Source organism: Camelus dromedarius, chromosome 28 (genome assembly GCF_036321535.1).
Source record: "Camelus dromedarius isolate mCamDro1 chromosome 28, mCamDro1.pat, whole genome shotgun sequence".
Taxonomy (NCBI): Eukaryota; Metazoa; Chordata; class Mammalia; order Artiodactyla; family Camelidae; genus Camelus; species Camelus dromedarius.
Window position 1 is genome coordinate 21,544,138 of NC_087463.1, and position 27,485 is coordinate 21,571,622.

Sequence of the window (27,485 nt, forward strand, 5' to 3'; positions counted from 1 at the left end):
CCACCATCTGGTCTCTAAATTAAGTCTACGTATCTTTCATTTTTGTTCTTGCAGCATCCCCTTTTAAATATCGTTTTCTATATCAGATATCTTTTGCTGCATTAAAAAAATAATAATAAAAATCCAGTGGCTTAAGACAACCGTGTGCTTTGCCCAGGTGGCTGCAGGGAAGGTCCGGTCGGCTGACCTCCACAGGGCTTGGCTCCTGGGCGAGGCTGGGCTCAGATCTGCTTCATATGTTTATCTGGGGACAGCAGTTCCTGGGAGAAACTGTTTTCACTCTAATGGCTGAGGCATAAGAGACACGTCACCACACAAGTTCTTTTCAGACTTCTGCAATCTGTCACGTTGGCTAATGTCGCGTTGTCAAAGCCTAAAATCCACAGATGGGGAAAGCAGCTCTGTCCACGGAAGTAGAGGAAAGAGAATGAGTATTTTCTAACAGTAAGCTAGTCTACCACACAGATGAGGACTGGCCATTTGCAAAGGTCAATATATGCTCATAACAACCAGAAATGAGCAATTATTTTCAGTGACTCACTGTAATAGATTTGTGGGCATGGGAAAAAAAAATCAATGATTGAGATATTAAAGGACTAGATTTTAATCCTAGTTCTGACACTTATTCTATAAATAGAAAAATTAATTTCAATTATTTTAAATAATTGAAATAAAGATCGCTGTGGAATCGCTTTCTTCAAACAAAATTGCAAATATTTAAAAAGTGTTTTTATATCTCCAATAAATGATTGACTCCTTAAATTGTTAGGTGGGCTCCTTGGTCTTTCTGTTGTATCAAAGGATTCTTCATTCACATACAGTCACAATGTGAAGTTGGATAAAAACCATGTTAAAATTGCAAACATAAATATCCTCCTATGTAAGGAAACAATAGGAATAAGAGGCATTGAAAAAAATGCATGAATAATACACGAGAAATCAGGCAGAAAGCCCATTATTTTGCTACTGGCAAAGCTGAATTAAATATGCTTAAGCTACTGTAAAGCCAAGTAGCAGAATAGCAAATTAAACCAACTCTAATATTTGTAATTTTTAGTAAGCTGGAAAAAGTTTTCTGTCAGGATGATGATCATATGCAAATATCAAAAATTGGGAAAGTAGAAAATCTAAAAAAGAACTAAAAAAAAGAAAAACCTAGAATTGATTGCATTCCTAAAATTATTTTTAAATTGTAAGGCTCTTTTGCTTTTAATTTCTCAATTTAGGATGCGCTTATCTTTGGAAAAAGAAATCGAGCGCCTGGAGTCGGCTTTGTCTGTGTGGAAATGGAGGTATGAAGAACTGAAAGAATTAAAGACAACAGATGTGAAGGAGGTACGGAGACATGCGACACAGAGAAAGCACAAAGCTGCTTCTCTGTTCAGATGTGTGACCTGGTGCGCAGAGGGCTGAATAGACAAGAGGAAAGGAGGTTAAAAGATTGAATTCTCCCCATAAGAGGAATATTTGATGTTACATATCAATAGTGGACTCAGTCAAACTCAGGCCATAAGAAATCTTGTTCTATATAACACACTTTAAAAAACTGAACTATATTTGGTTTACAATATTGTGTTAGTTTCAGGTGTACAGCAAAGTGGTTCATTTATACATATATATGTGTATGTGTATATATATATTTTTTTTTTCAGGTTCCTTTCCATGATAGGCTATTGCAAGATATAGACTATAGTTTCCTATGCTATTCAGCAAATCCTTGTTTTTTATATATAAATTAACACATATTTTCAACAATCAACCGCATGACACAATTAACCGTCCGTTCCAGGCATATGTGAGGGGACAGACAGTAGAACATGTCATTATATCATAGCATCTAGGATAAACAACTTTTTCTCATTCTTTTATAGAGCATCCTGAAAGTACTCATTTATCTTAGGTGTATTTCGGTTCTTTGCATTTTGGCATTATAGTTACTTAGGATCAGCCACTAGACTTTGTATGTTTCCTTTGCATTTTCATTGATAAAATGCTGTCATGAGCACTTTCCATGTCAATGATTTATTAATCTTCATTATTTAAACATATTAATTGTGCGTTTTCTGTGCTCTAATGCACTGTGCTAGGTTAGTTTATGCGATAGAATGGTAAGCAAAGCTAAGCACACTACTGAGCAAAAATAATGGCAAGCTAAACACTCTCAAATGAGTTGTTTAGTTTGTGTGTGTGCTCTATACGCACATACATGTGTAAACACACATGTATGCACACGTGCAAACCGTATGAATGCTGACAGCTGTCTAAAGAAGCTGTGTATCTAAATCCATCATGTCGTTGTGCCTTAACCTAAAACTCTCTTCCACCAGTTGTGTAAACAGTGGTAAGTGGTGTGCATCTTGGTTTATGAAGTTCCATACGAATGCTGCTTCAGGTTTGTTTCCAGCAAGTGATACAGTGTAGAGTCATGGACTCAAGTTTGCTGAAACCACATGAGGAAGTGTTCAAGAACCTTAGTTGCCAGCACTTGCCTTACCGATGGCTCTCTGCAGGCATCGCAGTGTTCGAAGAGCACAGTAACCATCACCCACGGGTTCAGAACTAGTCAGCTGTGTCGACTCTGTGGACCACTGAGACTTGAAAGGAGGGGGAACTTTCCTAATGCTCTTAGACAAATATTTCCTGCCTAAAAATCATTTATTAATGAAAGTTGATTTCAGTGAGAAAAACTCAAGGTTAGTTTGGGAACATTTCTCAATGAGGGGGAAATTAAACAAAGCTAACAAGCTAGATAAGTTTATTTCTCACTTACGGACTCATGTTATATTGTCAGAGTGCTTTTGTTTCCAGCTTGAAGTGTTGGTATATACATACCAATGTGTGTGAACACACATTGGTATATATATAATGCGTGCGTATGCACACACATTTGCACTTACATATGGATTCATGGTATTTATATTCACAGGTACCATACTGAACACGATGTCTTTGGGTGTGAACGTTGACAGTAAATTAATGTTACACAGGAAAAGTAGTTCCCAACACAAAAATGATGTTATGCTTAGATTATATGTGTATTTTCTTTACAATATAACGGGTTCTAAATCTCACTAAGAAAAGTAATTTTTAAGATAGAATTTATCTTAATTAAAATCATGTATTTACAGTCTTTTGCCACTAGTGGGCAGTGCAGACTTGATAACATCAATTTAACATTTCCGAAGCAACGGGAAGCCATGGTTTTTGAGTTGGTTTTAAAAAATCGGTATGTATATTTTTAAATGTTTTCTATTCAAAGATGATATTTTGGGGTTTCAAATTGGTAAATGTCTACTTTAAATTGCTTTAAAAAGTTTTATAGATGATAAAAAACAAAACAAACATAGCATTTTACAGTGTAAATTAGGTATATATTTTGATGTCCATATAGGAATATATATTAATGCATATGTGATCCTTTTACTAGATAAAAGGATAGGGTTTGGGGGACACAGAAAACCTCAAAATTGTTGTGGGAAATTTAGTCAATTATTTAAACTTTTGAATGCATGTTTCAGTTAGATGTACTACAACTTTGAACAATGAATAAAAGTGAGAATGAGTGAGAAAAAGTTTTTACTGTAGATGATGGAAAGTTAATTTAACAGAAATTTTTAAAAAATCATTGCTTGAATTATTTCTGTGATATTATTAAAAGTATTTATTTCCACTTCCAGAAAGGAATTTGTGATAGTCATAGAACCTTCTAGAAGATACATGGTAGATACATATATTCAAGCTATGTTTATAAGATATTATGGAATGCTTTAAATTTTTTAAACAATAAATAAAAATACTTAGTCACATGTACTTTTAATATAGCTTTGTTTAATTGTTTTAGAATAGATTATAAGAGAACAAGGATCTTATGGCACATTTAGAAATGGCATTGTACAGTAATTATAGGTGTGAAGTATTCAAAATTCCCATCCAGTGGGTTGACAATCAGAAAATATTGTCATAATAAATCCTCTGGAACTTCATGTGAATTCTCTTTCTTTCTGTGCTTCTCAAAAATTCTGATCAATGACCTTTCCTTTCACTGTAGTTTTTCATCTACAAAAATCTTTGAGTGCAGTGTAATTCTTCTTTTAGATGCCTGAAACTTACAAACAAATACATGCCTGGCTAAAAACTCTGATGGAAAGATTAGCAACAGATATGCTTAATAGACCAGGATTTTTAAAAATGTATTTGAAAGTCTGGTATTCTTTAGAGGGGAATCATTCATATTAAATCACTGGCATTTAGAGAAGAGTAAATATGAGAATTTAATTGTAAAATCTAATAAGTATTCAAAATTCAACCAAGACAATGAGTAGTAGAGATGGTTATATTCAAAACGCTGTTCCCATGCGGATTTTAATACTTAATCAGCCTTTCCTTTGCAAGTTTGTAAATATTGATTTGGAATTAGATTATGAATGCCAGGTGCACTGTAATGATCATTTTTATGAAATCTCATGATCTAGAGAATCAAATATTCAGGTAAGTAATATCGATTACAAGTAATTATGATACCTTGCTTTAACAATAAATGACTGATTCTTTACATAATGAAAGATTCTTTTTATCACATGTGGAGAATACTGCTAACATTTTAAATTGGTCTCAAGCTAAAAAATGAAATGTAACTCTTAAATCTTTCTTTGAATATGTTGTGCTTTTTGTTTTGTACCTGATATCCTTTTAAGCATTTTATTAAGAAATCTTCTATCTTTTTGTGATAATAACAATGTTCCTAGTAGTTTAAAATTTACTGTCTTTTTAAAATAAATATTTATATTAAATATACATGGAGACACGGGCTTCATGGGGCCTCTTTATGGTGCTAATAGCTGACATGAAAGCCTTACCTGAAACACCGCAAACGCTTTTCTGATTTGGGTGAAAAAGGTTAGACTTAAGAGTTACATGTAGCTAAAATTCGACACAGTTGCCTTCACTTTAAAAAAGGTTGTGTCCTATGGGAGCTACTCTGCATAGGTAAAGAGAGGGTCCTTAAAGATACTTACTTAAAATAGGTGTATGGTAGAATATTAGTAGAGTTGTTAGCCCAAAGCTAGTTAAAAGCGGTGTCATATTGCTTTTGTGTGTGTGTGTGTGTGTGGCTTAAAGGAAATACTCCCTACAAATGATGAAAACCATTAATGCCTCTTGTCAATTCTGACTCCAAACCGTAGCTCCCATCTTCCCTTCCCAAGACGGAGCCATCCCATCTCCTCTCCTTCCAGGTTTCTTGCTCAGCACTGCAGACCTATTCATTTTTCCACCCCAAAGTATCAAGGGTGATGTTTCAAAAATGTAAATCAGATCATAATATCATTTCAGTGACTTTTCTGTAGAGCATGGATGTCTTCCTAGTAATTTGGAAGTCCAAGGAAATCCGGGTCCAGCCAGCCAAACCACTGGATGTTTACAATCTGTGGGCACTTGATAATGAAGCCCCGCTTTCTATGCCAACTGCTCTAACATGCACTGCCCCAAATTCCAGCAGACAGGACCCAGCTGACAATTATTTTTGACTCACGTGATTTCTCAGAGAACAGCCTCTCCTTCTCCCAGTGACCCTGCTTCCCCTGAGAGCTCAGAGGTCGTGCAGCTGGACACTCTGCATCAGACCAGAGATTAGAAAAAGGAAAGAATAGGGGGTCCTGTGGGGATGATTTACACGGGTCCAGCTTGGGAGTAGTGCACACTGCTTCACTTATAACTCACAGGCAAGTACTCATTTCCATATACGTACGTGTGTGTGTTTGTGTTTATATTTTCTGTTTCCCTGGAAACCCTGAATTATACCTCTGGTCCGTGCTGGCTTTTTTCGGTCTACAGCAGTCACACAGCAACTCTTCCACCCCCGTCCACCAGTCACATCTTGCCATTAACCTCAATTTAAGCTTCACTTTATAAAGAGGAATGGTTTTAATCCAAAAAAGCTTCCTTTACTATTTTCCCTCAAGGAAATGCACAAGGTTTCAAAAGACCTTATCAACCAGGTAGTTATTTTTGTGTTTGCTAAGTTTGCCTTTCCCATTGAACTGTCAGCTTCACGATGAAACAGGTCACATCCGCTTTATCCATTTCCCTCTATGCAGTGTGACAATCGTGGTTATAATTTGTGATGACCAGCGCTTTTGTCTCTAGCTCTGTATGCTTATACTTCTGAATCATGGCTATGGCTCTCGTTGAAATCCTAGTCTTGTCTTTTATCACCTGATGGGGCCACAGCTCCACATCCCTGAGGATTTTAGATTTTCCAGGGCACTGGAGTGAACTTCACCCCTAACATCCTATTCATCTTGAAAATCCGTTCAGCTTGTTCTTTGCAAGACATAAATTAGCTTATCAGGCCAAAGAGTGAGGCTGATAAAATCCCACATTAGAATTCTATAAATGTAGGAGAACAATGAAGCATATGGGACATCGCTCTGCTAACACAAGTGCCTTCAAGACCTTTTTAAACAAACGTAATTAAGAATAATGTAAGCACTAAATTATCTACGTCAGAATTAATTGAACTACTAGTGGGTAATTTATAGACATTGCCAAGGTAACGCTAAGAACACCGAGATGGCTTACTTAACTCTAAGGCTTTTGTAAGTACTATGAAAGGAAATTAGGCTACAGAGTCCACTTTCCTTTTTGAAACATAAAACGATAAAGAAAAAGACCGGCTGAAGTCGGATGGCTTAGCCCCTGTTTAGTTTAAGCAACACCGTTTTAAAATGTAAAACATAGCACAAAGGAGTCAGCTGATACTTAATCTATCAAATGAATAGTTTGAAAACGATGATACAAGGAAGTGGAAAAGAGATAAAAGATAAGGTCTCCATGGGAGTTACACAATGGTGATGGCTCCACGTAGTGGGGGACGTTCTGTCTGTGAAACATCTTTATTTTATAATTCCAGGACATTTTGTAGGACATTTTCTGGTGATGCATGCCTCATAAATCCAAAGATTCTGGTTTTATCGTTTCCTATGAGAGATCCCTATACAAAGATATTCAGTTAACACCATTCTGGAGATAAGGACCCTCCTTTCAGTAGACAGAATTAGGTTTTGTTGCCTGAGGGTTTTCATGTTGAAAAGGAGATTGGATCAAGGCACTCTGCTCACCTCACCCCTGCCGTCTACTGACACCAAAGGTGCTGAGTGTACACACCTGAGGGAGAGAACCCGCTGTAGAATAGGAATGTACAGGACACCATTTAAAAAATTCTCTATGGTATAAGAAACCTGGAATGATCAATTTAAGATGGTCCATTCTTTTCATATACATTGTGTATCATTTTTTCACTCAATAAACAACCCTTTTATTTTTCTTCCAAATATATAAAGACAAGGACTCTGGAGTTAGGAGTTCATGATTTTGGGGGCTTTGTAGTGGCATTTTTGGGGGTTGGGGGGAGTTCCAAGTATTTTAAAGTGCACAATACCATATTGATAGCTACAAGGACTATGCTGTGCAACAGATATCTAAACCTTACTCATCTTGTATGACAGAAACTTTGTATTCATTTAAAAATGGTTCCCTGTTTTGCCCTCCCCCTAGCCCCTGGTAGCCACCATTCTATCCTCTGCTTCTGTGAATCTGACGATTGTAGAAATACCTTACGCAAGTGGTATCATGTTGTGTTTGTCCTTCTGTTACTGACTTATTTCATTTAGCATAAGTTCCTCTAGGTTCATCCACATTATTGCAAATGGCAGGATTTCCTTACTTTAAGGCTAGATGAGATTCCATTGCATAGATATACCTTATTTTCTTGACTCATTCACCTGTCAATGGACATTTGGGTTGTTTCCCATATCTTGACTGCATAATAATACTGCTGCTGAATAATGCTGCAATAAATGTGAGGGTACAGATATCTCTTAAAGATCCTGATCTCAGATATTTGGGCTATATACCCAGAAGTGGGATTGCTGGATTACTTGGTACTTATATTTTTAATTTTTGAGGAACCCCTATGCTGTTCTCTATGGCAGAGATTTCCAATATGCCCCCTTAACCACACACACACAAGCCTTCGCAACTGTCAACATCACTCAACAGAATGATACATTTTCACCTGTGATGAACCTACACTGACACATCATGATCACCCAAAGTCCACCATTTACCTTAGATTCACTCTTGTTGTTGTACATCCTGTGGGTTTAGACAATTGTATAATGATATATTTCCACTGATATGGCATCATATAGTGTTTTTACTGTCCTAAAAATTCTGTGTGCTCCACCTAATCATTTTTTGTGCCTCTCTGTCTCCAATGCTTGGCAGCCAGTGATTTTTTTTTTTCCAATTATCTCCGTAGATTTGACTTTTCTAGAATGTCATATAATTGGAATCATATAGTATGTAACCTTTTAAGACTGGCTTCTTTCATTTGGTAATATGCTTTCCTTCATGTCCTTTCATGGCTTGAAAGCTCATTTCTTTTTAGCTCTGAAGAATATCTCATTGCCAGGATGTACCACATGTTTATCCAGTCACCTGCTGAAGGACATCTTGGTTGCTTCTAAGTTTTAGTAGTTTTGGATAAGGCTGCCATAAATGTCTATGTGCAGGGTTTTGTGTGGTTTTCAGTCTCTTTTCATTTAATTATTACCCCCTGCTGAAATGGGTTCCTATCTTAGATTATTTCATAGATCACTGAGCACCCTCTAGACAGCAGCATTTCAATGAGGCATCATTGGGATTGTGTCCAGGATAGCAGCTCCAAGTGCAGCAAGTTGTGGGGAAGGAACTGAGTCTAGCTGCTCTGAAGATGGATGTGGTGGAGACTCGGAGTGTCACTGACTCCTCTCCAGGGCTGTGGTGCTTCCTGATTAGTACCAGGAGTTTTAAAGAGAGCTAGGAAATCATAAAGACAGAAGGCTCCTTTAGCTGGTGTTTTAACAAGGATCATATGGGAGAACTGAAAAGGCACAGATGACATATTGGAACAGAGTATTCTTTGAAATGCACTTTAGAATGTGTAATTGTCACTTGAGGCAATTTTCCTTTGTAATATAGTTCTGAGGTTACAATCAAAGCCAATGGAAGATATAATTCTATATTCACACGAAATATCTTCTAATACATACAAACTGAGGTGCTGATGAAATCTCATGAGAGTTCTCACATGGATCATCTGAATATTATTTTAAAAATAGTAAATAATCTTTTAATGCAGTTGTACTGAATTCACAGAATCCATTAGATTCAACTGAAAATAATTTTTGTTAAATATACATGTCCAGGTCTCTCTTTAAGATTTTGATTTAATTGGTTAGGAGTGCTTATTCCTTATCTGTGTTTTTTTAGCTCATTATTCTGTTGTGCACCTTAAATTGATACTTTTGCTCTAAAACTTGAGCTAGACGGGGTGGGTGACCATGGAAACCCCTAAAAACCAACTGTGATAATTTTATGTTAAAGATCAACTTGGCTTGGCCACCGCCAGGTGCCCAGATATCTGGTCAAGCATGACTCTGGGTGTGTCTGTGAGGGTGTTTTTGGAGATTAACATTTGAATCAGGAGACTGAGTAAAGCACGTTGCCTTTCCTAATGTGGGTGGGCCTTGTCTAATCACCTGATGGCCTGAATAAACAAAAAGTCTGACTCCTGTGTAAGTGTTAGGGAATTCCTTCTGTCTGAGTGTCTCTGAACTGGGCATCAGTTTTTTTCCTTGTTTTAGACTTGAATGGAAACATTAGCTCTTCCTGGCTCTTGAGCCTGTTGGACTGGGGCTCTCGTGAGCCCTTCTGGTTCTCTGGTCTTTTAACTCAGACCAGAGCTTTCACTGCTAGTTCTCCTTGGTCTCCAGCTTGCTGACTAGACTTAGATCTTGGGAGTTGTCAGCCTCCATAATCAAGTGAGCCCATTCCTTATGATAAATATCTTTTTGAAAAATAAAAATATATGAAATTATGTGTATCTTGGTCTGTTTCTCTAAAGAACCTTAATACACCAGCCTGACTGAAAAAGCCATAACCTGACCAGATCTGCTCTCTGCAAGTCCTGGTTTCTTTCCACTCAATGATTTTTTTCCCCTTTTGCCAGTTGCACTATTGGCACCAAATGAGCTATATGTACTCCTAGTTAGTAATATCAGTTATCAAATGAAGTGTGTAATACTTTATATATTTTATGACTTTGCTCACTTTTGGCCAATTTTCCATTGTTCTGACTTTTTTTTTCACTGTATAGATGGCTTTTGCTGATTCTAGATACTGCATTGTTTGCACAAAAAAGGCACAAAGTCCCAAAGAAGAAAAGCAATTCTGTCAGCTCTTTGGTTGTGGGAAAGGTTTGTACAGGTCAGGCTCCAATCTCCAATGATTTAGAGAACGCCATATGTTAGGAGGAGTAAGAGTGTATTAAATTTCAAGTCACCAAATTAGTGGAAAATCATATAAGATGGAATGTTTCCAAGAGTAACTTAATTACATTACAGACAGCATCGTATGCCTACTTCCAGCACCAGTATTGACAGAGAGAGTTTAAGTGTGAAATGCTCAGATTCACTTGGAATCACATTCTCACTGTTAAATTATGAAATACACAGGAGTGAGTGAGTAGGATTTTTGATTCTTCCCAGAATAAGGGTTCCAGGGAGACAAATTACAAGGTGAGAGCTTACATTGTCCTTCAGATCGTTCGATTAAGGACACTCCTAACAGAAACCCTTTGTGATGTAAAATTAAATTAGAAGGCATAATTGCTGTCATTCTTTTAATTCAAATAATCTTTGCTTTTTGCATATCTTAACAGCTTTATTGAGATATAGTTCACATACCAAACAATTCCTTGTAATGAGTAAAATTCAGTGGTTTCTAATATATTCACAGAGCTATGTGACGGTTACCACAGTCACCTTTAGAACATTTCATCTGTCCAGAGAGAAACTTTAGATCCCTTGGCATTCATTTCTTATGTATTAGTGATTACTTATTAGTAATCATGAATGTAATATTATAGATTTACCTATTCTGGACATTTCGTATAAGTGGAAATTTGTGACTGGCTTCTTTCAACTTATGTAAGTCTTTGAGTAGAGTTTCCATAATCTGCCAGCCTACCAACTATTCCTGTCCCAAACTGGTTAAGAACATAAACATGCTAACTATTTTATGGCAACCTCATTTAGGAAAAGAAACATATTAGGAGGTGTAATTTTCCGTTTCCCATAATAAAAAATATTAACATTTAGGGGCTTTATGCATGTCTGAAGCAAGAGGTAAACACTTTAAAGTAATATTTTCCTTAAATGAAACTTTGATTTTGATAGAAGGGCAGGTTATTAAGAAACTAAAACTAAGTTGGATAACAAAAGCATTTCCATTTCTAAGGTTTTGCAGAAATATGACATTCTTTCATTAATACCAAAGTTGGCACTAATTTTTTACTTGGTGACATTCAATCACATACTTTAGCTCCAATAAAATGTATGCAAACATGTGTATTTAATTCTTCCTAGTTTTATACTATAGTAATTATATGCAGCTACAGGCAGTATTTAATTAAGAATTAAACCATGCTAATCCTTTAAAAACTCTGTTTTTCTAAAAGTAAAAATTGAAAACACATATTTTTCCCCAAGAACTTTGATGTTCTATAATTTCTCGTTCTTTGTGAACTAAAGGACTTGGGACTCTTTGAGTGTGTGTATGTGTGAGAGAGAAACAGAAACGGAGAGAGAGAGAACTTAGAGAACAATATTCTGTGAACTTTAAAAGGCTTAAAAGGAATAATTACAATGGTATAACATTCAAACGTATATCTTGAAGATGCTTCTATTCATGGATAGGAAGACTCAAATCCTGTCAAGATGCTAGTTCTTTCCTACTTGATCTATAGACTCAATGCAATCCTCAATAAAAGTCTGAGCAAGTTATTTTATGGATATCAACAAACTGTTCTAAAGTTTATATAGAGAGACAAACGATACTGAAGGAGAAGATCAAGCTGGAGAATTAATGCTACCTGACTTTAGGACTTAGGAAACTACAGTAATTAGGACAGTGCAACACTGGCAGAAGAACAGACAAATAGATCAATGGAATACAATAGAGAACTTAATAGACCCACTTAAATATCGTCAGCTAATCTTTGAGAAGAAACAAAAGCAATGGAGCAAAGATAGACTTTTCAACCTGTTATGCTGGAACAACTGGACATCCACGTGCCAACAAATAAAAGAGAATCTAAACACAGACCTCACAACTTTCACAAAAATTAACTCAAAACGGATCATAGACCTACATGTAAAACACAAAACTATCAAAGTCCTAGAAGATAACGTAGGAGAAAAGCTGGGTAACTTGAGTATGGTAATGCTGTTTTAGATACAGCGAAAGCATGATTTTGAGTGCAGTAACTGATAAGCCTGATTTCATTAAAATCAAAAACTTTTGCTCTGCTAAAGACATTGTCAAGAGAAGGAGAGGACAAGTCAAGGACTAGGGGAAAATATTTGCAGAAGACACATCTGATAAAGGGCCATTTTCCAAAATATGCAAAGAACTATTAAAGCTCAATGATGAGAACTCAAGAAATCAGATTGAAAAATGGGCCACAGACTTTGACACCTCACCAAAGATGTGCAGGTGGCAAATAAACATATGAAAAAGATGCTGTCACACCCTATATCATCAGGAAAATGCAAATTAAAGTAATAATGAGGTACTACTACACACCTGTTAGAGTGGCCAAGAGCGGCCAAAATCCAGAACGCTTCTGACAACACCAAATGTTGGCAAGGATGTGGAGCAGCAGGAATTCTCATTCATTGCTGGTGAGAAAGCAAAATGATACAGCCACTTTGGAATACAGCATGGTGACTGTAGTTAGCAATATTGTATACTCAAAAGTTACCATAAGAGTAGAGCTTTAATGTTTTCACCATAATAATAACAAGGTGGTAATTATGTGAAGTGAAGGCTGTGTTAACTAATCTTATTATGGTAAACGTTTCACAAAATGTATATGTATCAGATCATCACACTGTACACCTTGAATTTATACAATGTTACATGTCAATTATGTCTCAATAAACTGGAAAAATATACAAAAAAACTTTAAGGCACATTTGATAGTTATAAATGATGGAAAAAACAGACTTGTTCTTCATTACCTGCTTTGAGCAATTTGATCTTGATGTGTATGGATATGATCTCTTTATCTATCTTTGTGCTTGGGGTTTGTTGAATTTCTTAGATCTATGTGCTCATACTTCTTATTAAATTTGGAAATTTTCTAGTCATTTTTTTTTTTCAAATATCTGTCTCCACTTCTTTGTCAGAGACACGGATTATAAACTTGTTAATAGCCTCTTGAAGTTGTCCCACTGTTTGCTAATTGGCTCCCATTGTAGTTCTGCTGGGGTGCGCCTGCGGAAATGTGCTGGAGGGCTCGGAAGGGCATACATGGAACACCTTGATTGTTCCTGAGTTTTCAAATGTTCTCTCTGATTAGATTATCAGTGTTTGCTAATTTCCTTCCCATAGAGACTGGACAAGTGCTGTCTCCTTCAGTGCTTTTATTTCAAAGAGAGTTTGCAGGTCCTAAAGAAGCACATCCCTGGGTTATAAAGCTGGCAAAAGTCTGGGAAAAGATTGATATCTCAAAGGGCTGAGAAAGAACTTACAATCACTATTCATTTTGGTTGTTTTCAAAATAAACACACTCTTAGACAATGAAAGCCAAGAACCAGTAGCCACAAATAAAGCCTTCTAAAATTTAGTCAGGCTGAGGGAAGTGTTAAGCCCTTTTGGTCCCTTCTAATTCTGTCGTCTTTGTTACTTCTGGGCCAGTTTCAACTGATTGATTTTTCTCCTCTTTAGGGACCCTGTGTTCTGTTTGTCTGCATGACGTGCAGTTTTTGACTGGACTCCTGTCATTAGAAAATATATCTTGTGGGTGGTGCTGAATGTTTTAATTTTCTAAAGTTATTTTTGAGCTTTGTCCTGAGATGTAGTTTCTTCACTTGGAGATATTTTTATGTTTTCTTGTCTTTAAGGTTTTAAGCCTTGTTAGGTGAGACCAAAGGAACATTTCGTCCAGGGCTATATTTTCCTACGAAGGCAAACCATTCTGAGTCATTTCCTAATGGAAATGTGAATTATGAGAACTTCCACATCGGCAGTTGGGAATAGGAATTATTATTGGCCATATCTGAGTCCTTGAGAGTGCTTCTTTTCATTCTTTTGAGGTTTAGCTTTCTTTCAGTTATGCTCAGATCACCCCCTGGTGAGTCCTCCGCAGACCTCCAGGCTTCCCCTCCGCTCTGCTCCCTCCTCTCTGGTGCTCTTGTGGGAGGTAACCCTCAGCGCATGGCTCCCCGCTCCACCCAACCTCAGGGAGACCATCAGCCGCTTCCTTGCTCTCCCTCCCTACTCTGTGAACTGAAACTCTTTCCACGTAGTAAACTGAGCAGTTCTAGGGCTTTTTTTTTGTTTGCTTTCCATTTCCTCAGGGATTGATTGATAATCAATGTCTTTACAATTATTTCTTCTATTTTTCTTGCTTTTTAGTGGTTTCAGGTGGGCAAATTTGGCTATTGTTACTTCGTCTTAGCCAGCAGTCAGTATTGTTTTGATTATATATTAGAAATATGATTTTTTCATCTTTTTCCCTTTTAATATTTTAAAAAGCAGTTTTTATATGGAATTTGGGTTTATATGTGCTTTGTGAATGCTTTGATAAGTCATGATAATCTGTTTTAAAAGAATAATCTTATATTTTTATTAAAAATATTTTCCATTTTATTGAATTAAGAGAACAAAGGACATTACCCTTTTTCGTCCTGTAATATTTTGTTTTTCACATGATTTCTAAGCTGTTAATCTTTCTTCCTTTTATTAATTTATCAAGAGGGAAATAATTTCAGTCTTTCACATAAATAGTCAAATTGGTTACTTAGATTAAAATCTAGTGTATCTCCCTCCTTTTACATAAAATAAAATAATTTGAGACCTGAAAGACTGTCTAAGAAAAGCTTAGCAGGACCAGGTCCAGAACACAGCTTTCCTGATGCTTTTCCAGTATCTTTTTGATCACTCTGCTGTTATTCTTTCATAAAAAGGCTAGAAATTGTATTTGGAGCCTACATGATGAAGAAATACAATTATTTTGTTTTGATTTAGTATCTGAAGTTGTTAGAAGTGGATAACTCAAAAGTCAGGGGGGAAAAAAGGAAAACATTTCTAGATTGAAAATGGAATAAAGGAAAGTGACCAATTCCCGTTTGTCAATCATTGTACAAAATAACTTCTTTCTACTGATCAAACAAGTTGGCATAAACATCTCTCTCTACATATATATTATACAGATTGAAAAATACCCACATAAAGAATTATACTCCATTGTATTCTCTTATTAGGTGTTTTATTTGAACTAAAATATGTTAGTTAACCTCTTCATGAAATACAAATTAAATTTCTCAGATGAATATTCTCTGCAAGTCATGACTAATCCCCCATTGACCACTGCGATATCCTTTATAACCTCGTGGATAAATGTTAAAAATAATAAATAATTCCTTGGGACTCGAACTGGCTTTCCCTTAGCCTTTGAGTGACTCTGTGGACAGAAAACAGCTATCAGCTAAAGGGTATAACCTTGGATAACTGAAGCAAGTACTGAGCCTGCACTGAAATGCTACTGGGAGAATGAAGTTGTATGACAAAACGGTGGTTTCCAAAATGACCTTTTGAATAATTTCCAATGGTCACAATAGGGATGTGTTCTTTTTCATACTTTCGGTTTATAATTTTATGACTTGATGTAACTCTTGGATGGGCTACCATTCATCGTCATCCGCACACCCACAACCATATGCAGAAGAAGAAGTCAGCTTCCCATTACATGTACATTTCATGATTTCCATATAAAAGACTGATTATGTCTTTACTAGATACAGGTTCTGCTACTGAATTACTAACAACAAGAAAACTATTGATTAATAGATTCTGTACTTTAAGAGAAGTCAGAAATCCTTATACTGGACTACTTTCCAAGTAGGTTCATGCACAGGGGCAGGAAATAGAGCTTATAAGCAAGGGGAGTGCTATTTTTTAGACTTGATTATGGAAAATTTCAGCTATATACAAAAGTAGAAATAATACTATGATGAGCCCCAAAGAACCCCATCAGCTATATTTAATAATTATTATCTCTTGGCCAATCTTTTCTACCCCTACTTCCCCAACCCCATTCCTACTTTGCATTATTCCATCTGGAAGTATTTTCATATGTATCTCGAAACATAAGGACTTTTCTGTGTTAAACATAGTAATGCCATTTTCAGGCCTAAAAAAATTAACGATAATTTGCTTTATCAAGTATTCAGTGTTCAAAGGTCTAATTTTCTAATAAACATCAATTTTATTTTCACAGATCGCTTATTAGAATAAAAATTCAAATAAAGCTTAGACATTTTCATTGGATATGTCTTTTTAAGTTTTAATATGTAGATTTTTCTTTATATTTATTTCTTCCTGTCCTTTATTAAAAAAGGAAAAAAAAAAAAGCCAGGCATTTGCCCTGTGAAGTTTTATTTTGGATTTTGGAGACGGCAGCCTAGGGTGTGATTCAGTATGTCTCTGTCCTTTCTATTCCCCATAAAATGGTATCTGGATCTGTAGGTTTGATGTGATTCAGTTTCAGAGCTTTTTCCTAGATGACTTATTCTTCTGTTAAGAAGCACGTGGTGTTTGTGTGTCTCTTTGTGGTGCTGGCAGATGGGTGCTCACTGCCTAGAACCAATGATCAACTAGGAGCTGCAAAGTTGTGATGTTCTAATTCTGTTATTTCTGCTGAGGTTGTTCTTTGGAATATTTATATGAAGAGAACCTCCTCTTATGTGATGCTTTGTGTGCTTTTATATGGTCAGGACACAAGACAGATTATTTTCCCTTCCTTTACCAATTTACAGAATAATGAATTAGTTCACTAGCATTCCCCAGTGTTAATCAAATTATGGTTTTGTTTTTTTTTTTTTGTATCATTATGAATTCATGAACTTAAGCTTATTGAGTGTGCTTTAATTTACTGTAATTATCCCTACTGATATTCAAAAATCCCCATATTTAGAGAACAGAAGCTTCTTTGTGCTGGCGCTGAGGACATGTGACACAATCCTTGCAGACCTTTATAGTTTCCGTAATCCATGGTATGTCAAGATATACCAGGATTATCCTTGTTTTATATCTAGAACAAGCCAGACTTCAGAGTCCTGGATTCTTACAGTGGGAAATACCTCAAGACCACAATCTGTTCATAGCTAAATAAGGGCACTGCTGCTGAGATAGTCGTTATTTCCAGGCCATTGCAGTGGGGAAAACTGGGAAATTTATAAATACTTTGAATCTTAGTCACTCTCCTCTGTTTGTCACAGTTGGTTCATTACTTTTGGATACTGAGCGTCTTTCTTTACTTTGTCTCGTGTGGCGTTGTCTGTTGCACCTATTTGTTCTTGTGTTCTCTTAGTTTATTCAGAAATTATTTTTCCTTTATTTCTAATTCTTTCCTGAATACAATTACTTTTCTGAATTTTTTTTACATTTTTTATTGAGTTATAGTCATTTTACAATGTTGTGTCAAATTCCAGCATAGAGCACAATTTTTCAATTATACATGAACATACGTATATTCATTTTCACTTTTTTTTTCGCTGTGAGCTATCACAAGATCTTGTATATATTTCCCTGTGCTATACAGTATAATCTTGTCTATCTATTCTGTATATGCCTGTCAGTATCTATAAATTTTGAAATCCCAATCTGTCCCTTCCCACCCCCCGCCCCCTTGGCAACGACAAGTTTGTATTCTATGACTATGAGTCTGTTTCTGTTTTGTATTTATGTGTTTCTATTTTTAGATTCCACATATGAGCAATCTCATATGGCATTTTTCTTTCTCTTTCTGGCTTACTTCACTTAGAATGACATTCTCCAGGGACATCCATGTTGCTGCAAATGGCGTTATAATGTCAGTTTTTATGGCTGAATAGTATTCCATTGTATAAATATACCACCTCTTCTTTATCCAGTCATCTCTTGATGGATATTTAGGCTGTTCCCATGTCTTGGCTATTGTAAACAGTGCTGCTGTGAACATTGGGGTGCAGGTGTCATTTTGAAGTAGGGTTCCTTCTGGATATATGCCCAGGAGTGGGATTCCTGGGTCATATGGTAAGTCTATTCCTAGTCTTTTGAGGGATCTCCATACTGTTTTCCACAGTGGCTGCACCAAACTGCATTCCCACCAGCAGTGTAGGAGTGTTCCCTTTTCTCCACAGCCTCTCCAGCATTTGTCATTTGTGGACTTTTGAATGATGGCCATTCTGACTGGTGTGAGGTGATACCTCATTGTAGTTTTGATTTGCATTTCTCTGATAATTAGTGATATTGAGCATTTTTTCATGTGCCTATTGACCATTTGTATGTTTTCCTTGGAGAATTGCTTGTTTAGGTCTTCTGCTCATTTTTGGATTGGGTTGTTTGTTTTTTTTCTTATTAAGTCATATGAGCTGCATATATATTCTGCAGATCAAGCCTTTGTCGGTTTCATCATTTGCAAACATTTTCTCCCATTCTGTAGGTTGTCGTTTTGTTTTACTGAACTTTTCTGAATTTTTTAAGTTCTTGACTGAGTTGTTCTTTCATGTTATTTATAATTTTATTGATGTTGTTTAGATCCCATTGAAAAATTTGATTTTTGTTTGGTTTTTCTCTACTGGGCATGTATTTCTAGAATGTTCTCATCTATAGCATATTCTCATTGTATTTAAGATTATTTCGTTATTCTGTCCTTATATACTATTACAGATGATTCAGCTATGATCCTCTTGCTCATTCATAAATGGATTCAGGTGTTTTTTGGTATGTATAATAGAAAGTGGGTGAATAAAGAAATGTTTTCTAGCTTCACTTCTCTAGTGCTCACTGCTCTTAACATTGTGTAATGTGCCCCAGATTATGGTCTTGTCCTTCCCCAGAACTCTGGGCTCTGTTCCTAGACCATATTTATAAGGATCCATTCTTTGCCTTTATTGCCAATGTTCCTCTCAATATGGATTGTGTTCTCAGCATTTCCCTTTGAGTGTAGAGTGTTTTTGAAAGAAGCTTTGTTTTTGTTTTTTTGGGTTTTTTTTTTTTAAGAGTGCATAGGATAGAGATTGCTCCAGTTCTTCAGACTTTACAATGGGCCCCTTGCATACGCTTCCCAAGCAAAATTTGTAAAACTCCCCTAGTTTCATCTACTGTCTTTACATTGACCCAACACACTTTCCAGGTAATGTCTGTTGTAAGTTTGGGGTTCTCCTGTTCACCAAAGGGAAGTTTGGTGCTTCCCTTTAATTTTCTCAAGCAGGTGCTGATAACCGCAATTTTTGAATCTGTGAGTGGGTTGTCTTAACCCACTTGTATCTTAGGATTCACCAGGAAGACTCGTCACCTAATTTTACTATTGGCATCTGTAGATTTTTTTATTTTCTTATTCTCATTGCTGTGTCTGTTTCCATGGAGAGGTTTGCAATCGTTAAAATAATTACCACCACCACACCACTGACTTCCTCTCACATTCCCTGCAGAGATAGCAGTGTGGCTTTCAACTCCAGATTTCCAACTTCCATTGTGGTCTTTAAAAATCCATCTGCCTGAGGAAGTACTTTGCAAGCAAGTTGTCTTTTCCCACGTTACTTTCTATCCACTTCGCAAGTGAAAGGCATATTTCTTTCCAAACCCCAGTATTATTTTAGAGCATTTTTCCAGAGTCAGAAAAACTAAGGAGAACCAAACAAGATATTTTTAAATACTGGTGTTGAGAAACCAGCTACTAATGGGTCCCCAAACCTTTTGCACCTGAGAGGGTTTTACTTTTCCTTTTCATAAAAATACTGGAATAGGGCTTAATGGATTGGCCTGTTTTTAGATAATAAAAAACAAATTTTGGTATAAGATCAAAGTGTGGCTTTGCCATATACTTAGTAGGATATTAAAAAATAACACAATGACTACTATAACAAAATATCTTCTATTTCTGTCAACATGTGTGATCCACTTTCTCTGTGCCCACATTTTAAAAAGAATAAATAAAACTGACATAATTCTTATTTAATTCTATCAATAAGTAATTTCATCCATGGATACGCAAACTAATTGAAAAAAATGTATCTATCCATCTCATTAAGAGATGCATTTCCAGCAAATGATTAGTTTATATTTAACAGTTACCTACCACAAAATGTGATGTCCTGTCTTATTTTTAAGCAACCACGTACCCGTAATAATTGTTAAGACAATTCAATCTAAAAGAAACTTTTAAATATTTGGAGTCTTACAGCCTAAATATATACCTACATTTTATATATATTTTTATTGTATATTATAGAGTAAAAACGTTTTCAAGTATAAACATATATTAAAGTTTGATGATATGGAGGAGGTAGAATAGAAATAAAAATCCAAGAAATAAAATTAACAATACATATTTTTGAATAGATGGTAGTGAATAGCACATTTCTATGGTTTTTAGATATCATTGCATAAAGTGTGAACTATTTTATTTAAAGTATCAATATTTAAAATTCACCAGGAATTTTATTCTTTGAGTCTAAATAAATATACTGTTTAAGACAAACTTTAAAAAGGTAAAGAATACATCAGCAAGAAAGCAAAAGAGCTTAAAGGCCATGAAAATCAGTTATTTAGTGTTTTTATTTTGGCTTGAAGGATACAGTGAAATCTGCATTAACCATAGTAGAAATATTCTTTAGTGTCTTTACTACCATTCTGTAAGGTTGAGGGAAGGAATTAGGTAAAGTTTACTGAAAAAAATTTTGAGCTAAGTTTTGGAGCTGTAAGTGATGAAGTTTTGGAGGCTTCTCTGTACACTTACAGCTAATGCAAAGTATTTGAATGAATGGAATCTTGTTAGCTCTGCTTGGGTTCTCTGCATTTGGGTAGCCTTCTGTTGGGGCCCATTTTCTTCATATAGTCCTCACGTTTTATAGGAATATGGTATCCCTACCAGAACCTGCATGACTCTTAAACATTTGGTCGTATATTCTAAACTGATAGTCAATACTTATCCCCAAACCTAAATTATAAATGTTTGTCTCCAGATGAAGGCAGTGGGAAAAGCCATTGAAGTGTGTTGACCAGGGTCAATCTGATTACAATAAAAAAAAAAATGACTGAAACTTCAGTGTAAATAAAAGATTTGTCGGGTGTGGGTGATGAGGAACCTGTTATGAGTCTGTCATGGTAATCCAGGTCCAGAAAGAAATAATCAGCTGCCCTAAGACTGGTAGGAGACGTGGAGAGATCTGGAGAGTTGAGAAATACACAAGTGAAAGATCATGATGCTTGGTGATTAATTGAATGTTGAATGCATTTTTCTTCTCCTGTATTATCTGATTAAATAAGAAAATGTTTTTCTTTGTTACACAGTTTTTTTGTTTTCTAGACATTATCTCTAGAAAATTTTTCCACTCTTTCCTAGTCTAAATGTATTAAAGGAAATATTTACGCATAATGTTACTAATTTTCCAGAAGCAAATTATGGCAGATATTTCTGAAGTCAGAGATATGACAAGTTGCCTGGCTTAACCTTTCACAGATACTGCAGTACGAAAAGAGGAATTTTAAAGAGGAATTTTGGAATTATATTATGATGCAATTTAAAAAAAAAAAAGCATTGCAAGAGACTATACTTAAATGAATTTTAAATAAAAGGACATGAACTTGGAAAATGCTTTCTAATGCTGACTCATTCACTCTATCAGATACTTCCTATTTCTGTCATTTTCAATTTAACTAATGTGGTATATATCATTTATGGATGATGTTTATAATTCTGCTAAATTAATAATCTTTAGCATCTGCCCCTCCATGGCTTTCACATTTTCAGTTGCTAAACAGATTTTAATTACATCCATAATCTAAACTAAAGTTGAGGTAAGTGGCAACATTTAGATGTTTCTGACTTCAAAATATAATTTAGAAAATGATCGAAATAACTCAGTTTTTAGTAGGAGGGAGTATATTGGATTAATCTGTTCATCAATTTTTTTTTCTGTTATATTGTTTTAATTGCTTTAGCTGTACGGTATTTAATTTATTGTTTTTATATTCTCTTTTGCTTTTGCCTATCTGGAGTGGTGGGAACCGTGGGAAGGCCAGAGGGATTGGCTTAGAATAGGGGTAGGAATAGGAGACCAGAACTGAGAGGTTATAGGACCAAGCGGCTAATAAGGACTTTGATTTATACTCTAAATGGATTGGGAAGCCCCTGGAAAGATTTGAGCAGGGACATTGCATGATCAAAAGGCTTTGTTTGACTGCTGTTTTGAGAAAGGGAATCCAGACCTCTGATGAGAAGTAGAGAGTGTGGCAGTTATTAAAGTCACTAAGATCATGGTCATTGATCAGGGCGGCAGTGGTGTAGGTGGTGAAGTTGTTGGATTTATTGATCATTGGAAGGCTAAGTTCAATTGATTTGTTTTTAGTCTGGATGTGGCATATCAGAGAATAAAAAAGTGAAGGATAAGACTAATATTTTTGGCCTGATCAAAGGGAAGGAAGAGTTGATATTTGTTATATGGCAAAGACTGGCAGAGAAACAGATTTTAAGAAGTACTCAATCTGTCTTCTCAATTTGCTAAGCTTTGGATGCCTGTAGAAGTGAAGGAAGTTGGGTATGTGGGTCGGGAGTTCAGGGGAGACCTTCAGGATGGAACTGGACACTTGGAGGTTGTCAGAATTTTGATTCCTATGCAATGCTATAGTTATGGGTGCACACAAGCTGTCCAAAGGAGTGAATGCATCAAGGGAACAGGTACCCCTCCAACATTCAATTCTATCCTCTAACTTTTATAGTTAAGTTTTTCTAAAGGAAGGATGAATAGATACATTTTTTAAAGTTTCCTTTTATTGTTTTTTAAAATTTTGAAGTTGCTTTGTCCTTAAATTGTGAATGCAATTATATATTCATTTTTCCTGAAGATTGTGATTAGATTTAAAAAGAAAAAAAATTCTCTTTCATATCTTAAATTGCACCACTTTTCTGTTTCATTTTTTTTCCTATCAGACATTGTTACTTAATCTTGGTCATAGTTTTCACATTCTTGAGGTTCTCCCTTTGTCCAGAGATCCTTGATTTTCCACTTACAATGATGAGTAAGAAGTGGAATTATTTAAGGTAACTGGTGTGGGTTCTCTCTGCCATTTGTATAGGAAAATTTGTTTTCCTGCCTCTTCTCTCCTTTGAGTGGTGAGGTTTATTGAAAGTTCTGTCGACAATGGACGAGTTTATTATTGACCTAATTCTCTAAGAAGTAATGACCAAGATTCAGAAATTAAGCTCAGGGCATTCAGTTACCAGAATGAGTGAATTTTATTTTGGTGAGCCCAACTTACAACCTGTTGCTTTTATTTTACCCTTGTAATTCATTATTTTCCTTAGCAAAGTAACTTTTATTTCGATTTCTTTTGGCCAGAGTTCTACACCACACTGTCTATTTAACTGACATGAAAACAAAGTGAAATATGCATAGTCAACCTTTCAGTGAATTTTGTGGCATGATGTCCGCCTTTTTCCACGTTACCCATTCTGAACATGGAGCCTTTATGTAGCTGGCAAATCAGCCCCTCCCGCCATCGGGTCCATTTCTAGTGTGTTGGGGCTGTGGTATCTTCTGTTATGCTCCCTCTGTTATGTATTTCTGTAAGCTTGTTGCCTTTCAGAAAATTTTTGTGCCACTTAGCTTTATTATTATAGATACAGTATTGGTTTATGATTAAGAACTCAAGTAATGAATTTCTCAAGAATGTTCTCAAATTTTCTTTCTCCAATTATTAGCTTTGTGAATTTGAGAAAGTTACTTAAGCCTAGTAAAAATACGGCTTTTTTTCCTTTAAGTTGGGGTAATAATAATACCTAACACATAGGATTACTGTTAGCATTGAGTAAAGAAATACATATCAAGTCCAGTTCCTGGAGACTAGCACATGCTTAATATTACGGTTAACGATAATAACATGAGTAATATTATTTTAAAATTTTAATTAGATGGTATAGTGATAGCTTTTATATTCTAATTTATTGTAGGATTACATACAAGTTACATAATTTTAATTCTGGAAACATTCACCTACATAGTTTAGGGGAAAAAACATAAGTTAAGAAAACAGAATAGCATATGGGTATTTATCTTTATGTTATATATATACATATATATATACACACACACATACACACACACACACACACACACGTCTAATGTCATGGTTCTGCTGAAAACTTCCAATCATAAGAACAGCTCTGGGGGAAAATCACCATTTGCATTTCCAGGATTCTTCTCATTCCTACATTTCTTTTTATAGACTCTGTTTTTTACAGCAGTTTTAGGTTCATAGCAAAATTGAATAGAAGGTACATAGATTTCCCATATGCCCCCATATGCCACAATTACTTGGATTAGTTTAGAATCCAACTGGCTAATTATTAGGAATCTGTGGAGGTAACCCACCTCTGCCCAATTTTCAATTGGCAAATTTGGATTAATGGAGATTTGCTGATTTGTCTTCCAACAACATAGGGTTTTTTTCAACTACAGGTGTAAAAAAAATACATGGTTCAACTACAATAGTTATAACAGCAACAACAAAACCTATCAAACTCCACATAGAAACAAAAATAACTGAAAGCAAAATGAAAGACTAATTAATGTGAATTATCCTGCAGCCAGGCTTTGTAATATCATGTGACTATAACTTTAACTTTCTTTTTTCAGTTTAACGTTCTTCATGGTCAACATAAAGATGAAATGGAAGAAATACCAGGAGATATAAAGGAAGGACCTAAATCTCAAAACACCAAGGACAGGGTGATCTATGAGTTAAGAGCAGAGGTAAGATATTGGATAAAGAGTAATACAATGTATTTGAAGGTTATTAAATGGTATACTATTTTAAGAAGTGTAACTGGAGAATCTTTGGTTACTTTCTTTTAAAGAATGCTGTGGAAAATCAAAAATAATGTAATCAGATTACATAGGATTTAAAATGCTATGGAATGGTATTGGTCCAATATTATATCTGAATTATCTGAGTATTATAAAGACATATTATTTGACTAAAAAAGCACACTTTAGCTGATACAAGTGTTACTATGAATACATACTTATTAAAGTTTAATTAGCTGCTGGATCTGATGAATTAAGTTATAATCAGGAACAATGACATCCAAGATTTGTTACATGCAGATCCTGGTTGAATTAACATGGCAGTTGGCAACTAGCCGCAGGCAGAGCAACCGCACTTTTGTTATAGTTAGTTCATTTCTTAGGTATATCGACCAAAATAGTGGAAACATCTATTTTCCACTCCCACCAATAACAACAACAAATTAATTTTCACGGACTGTACATTCTGTTTTCTTTGTCTTGTGATAAAGGAGAAATTACCGTCCTTGGAGATAGGAGGGGGATTGAATTATTTGTACTTTTTAGAACATTGTATTAGTGCATTAAACGTGGAAAATCATAAATTATTTATTTTGTAGCAGATAATTCTGGAAGATGTCTTAGATACAAATGTGCAGAAACAATTGAGGAAATGGAATTGTTAGGAAAAATATAAGCTGAGAGGAAAGTACTTTGTCTTAGAAGGTTTCTTCCATATAAAACTCTGCAAGGACTGAATTCACACCACAGTATGTTTTATATCAGGTGAACATAGTGGAAATGAAAATGCATAGATCTGGGAGCAGAAGTGGCTCATCACTCACTGATTACTTTATTCTGGTCAACTCGTTAAGCCTCTCTTGAGGCTCAGTTTACAGGTTGTAATAGTGGAAGGGAGAGTAACACTAGTTGTCACACAAGACTTTTGAAAAGATTACATACTTCAGGGGAAAAATTGTCTGAGGCAAAGTGCTTTTACTTTTGGGAATTAGCTGAGATGTTCAGAAGAACTAGCTCCTCCTGAGCTAATTGGCTCTTCCCTATGAGTCATATAAAGGTGAGGGTGGGCGTATGGAGAGATTGGTGATGAGTAAGATTGAACTGTTGAAATCAACTCTCCTAACAATTAAGTCAAAAGGGAAAAAATAGTGCTCTTATATCTTTCGTTTTCTAAGAGGAACCAAACCATCAGGGTAGGTACCGCTTTTTCTTGGCCCTGAGATCTGAGAAGCATCTTTGATAAAGCATCGTACAACATGCTGTATACGAGCTTACTTGGAAGATAGAGACAAATACAGAGAAAGGTACACATGGCTGTTATTACTGTCCCCCAGAGTCGAGAGCATTGTCTCATGTCATCATTTTTAGGATACATTGGGAGCAATAGCAACATAGGGTCTCTGATGTGCGACTTTTTTAGTTTGATGTAGTAAAAAGTTCTGAGACTCATTTATTAGTTATGTGACCTTGAGTAAGCTAGTTTATATCTATAGAGCTCAATTCTGTTTTTAAATTAGGATACAAACATCTTACCCCCCTAAAGTCACTCTTCCATAAGACATTCAAGCACTGTGATACATAATTTTCCTATTTTTAAATTTCTTAGTGAAGCACTGAACACTGAAAGCAAATGTAAACATGAATTAGCTCTCTTTTACTGTGTGCACTTGAATAGTACATTCAATTGAATTAAATTACGTAAAGAAAGCTTTTTTCAAAAGAAAACCAATATTGGGACAAATTCTTATAGAAACAGTAAGCTTGTGTGTGTGTGTGTGTGTGTGTCTGTGTGTGTGTGTCTGTATGTGTGTGTCTCTGTGTGTGTTGTATATGTGAATATATATGTTCATTTACACTTTAAATTAGGATAAAAGCTACTTCCTTTCCTTGGGGGGAAAAACATAACATATACTCTTTGTTGGCATTATTTTATTTTTTATACCGGTTATGTTTAGGTCTTAAAATCATATTATAGCTTTTTATGTTTGCATAAAAGTCATTGGGCAATTGTGTCATAAATTAATTAAAATGTAACCTATTTTTAAAAATCTGTTTACTTTTATTTTTAGATCTATAACCAACACTGCAGTAAATACGTGTATGCGTATACATCTTTGGACATTTAAAAATGGCTCAGGGTAAATTCCTAGAAATGATACAGCTTTCAAGAGAATGTTCAAGAGAATGTTTGTTTTTTAACATTTTATATACACTGCCAAATTGTCCATTAGAAAAATTGTATCAATTTACATTCTCACTCACCTGCAATGTATAAACATGCTCATTCTATAGCCAACAGTATATATTACTGTTTTTAATATTTTCCTAGCTGATAGGCAAAACAATCATTTTAATTTGTTTTTTATTGATCTAAACATACACTGCTAGTTGTCTGCTCATTTTTATTCATATCATCTTTATTATAATAGCTACCATTTACTGAGATTTACAGTACACATCACATATACATTTCCAGGCCACTGAAATATAAAATCTCATTTAATATTTTGACATTCTTATGATCTG

At 35.4% G+C, this 27,485-nt stretch overlaps 1 protein-coding gene across 2 annotated transcripts in view; it reads left to right on the forward strand.

Annotated features, from left to right (window-relative positions):
* CCDC102B (coiled-coil domain containing 102B) overlaps window positions 1–27,485 on the forward strand; it is a 187,257-nt gene that overhangs the window by 40,306 nt on the left and 119,466 nt on the right. For both annotated transcript variants that reach the window (XM_031441764.2, XM_064480425.1), the window contains exons 4-5: window positions 1,227–1,335; window positions 24,789–24,905. In XM_031441764.2, the coding sequence (XP_031297624.2) occupies window positions 1,227–1,335; window positions 24,789–24,905 (226 nt within the window). The remainder of the gene's footprint in view (window positions 1–1,226; window positions 1,336–24,788; window positions 24,906–27,485) is intronic.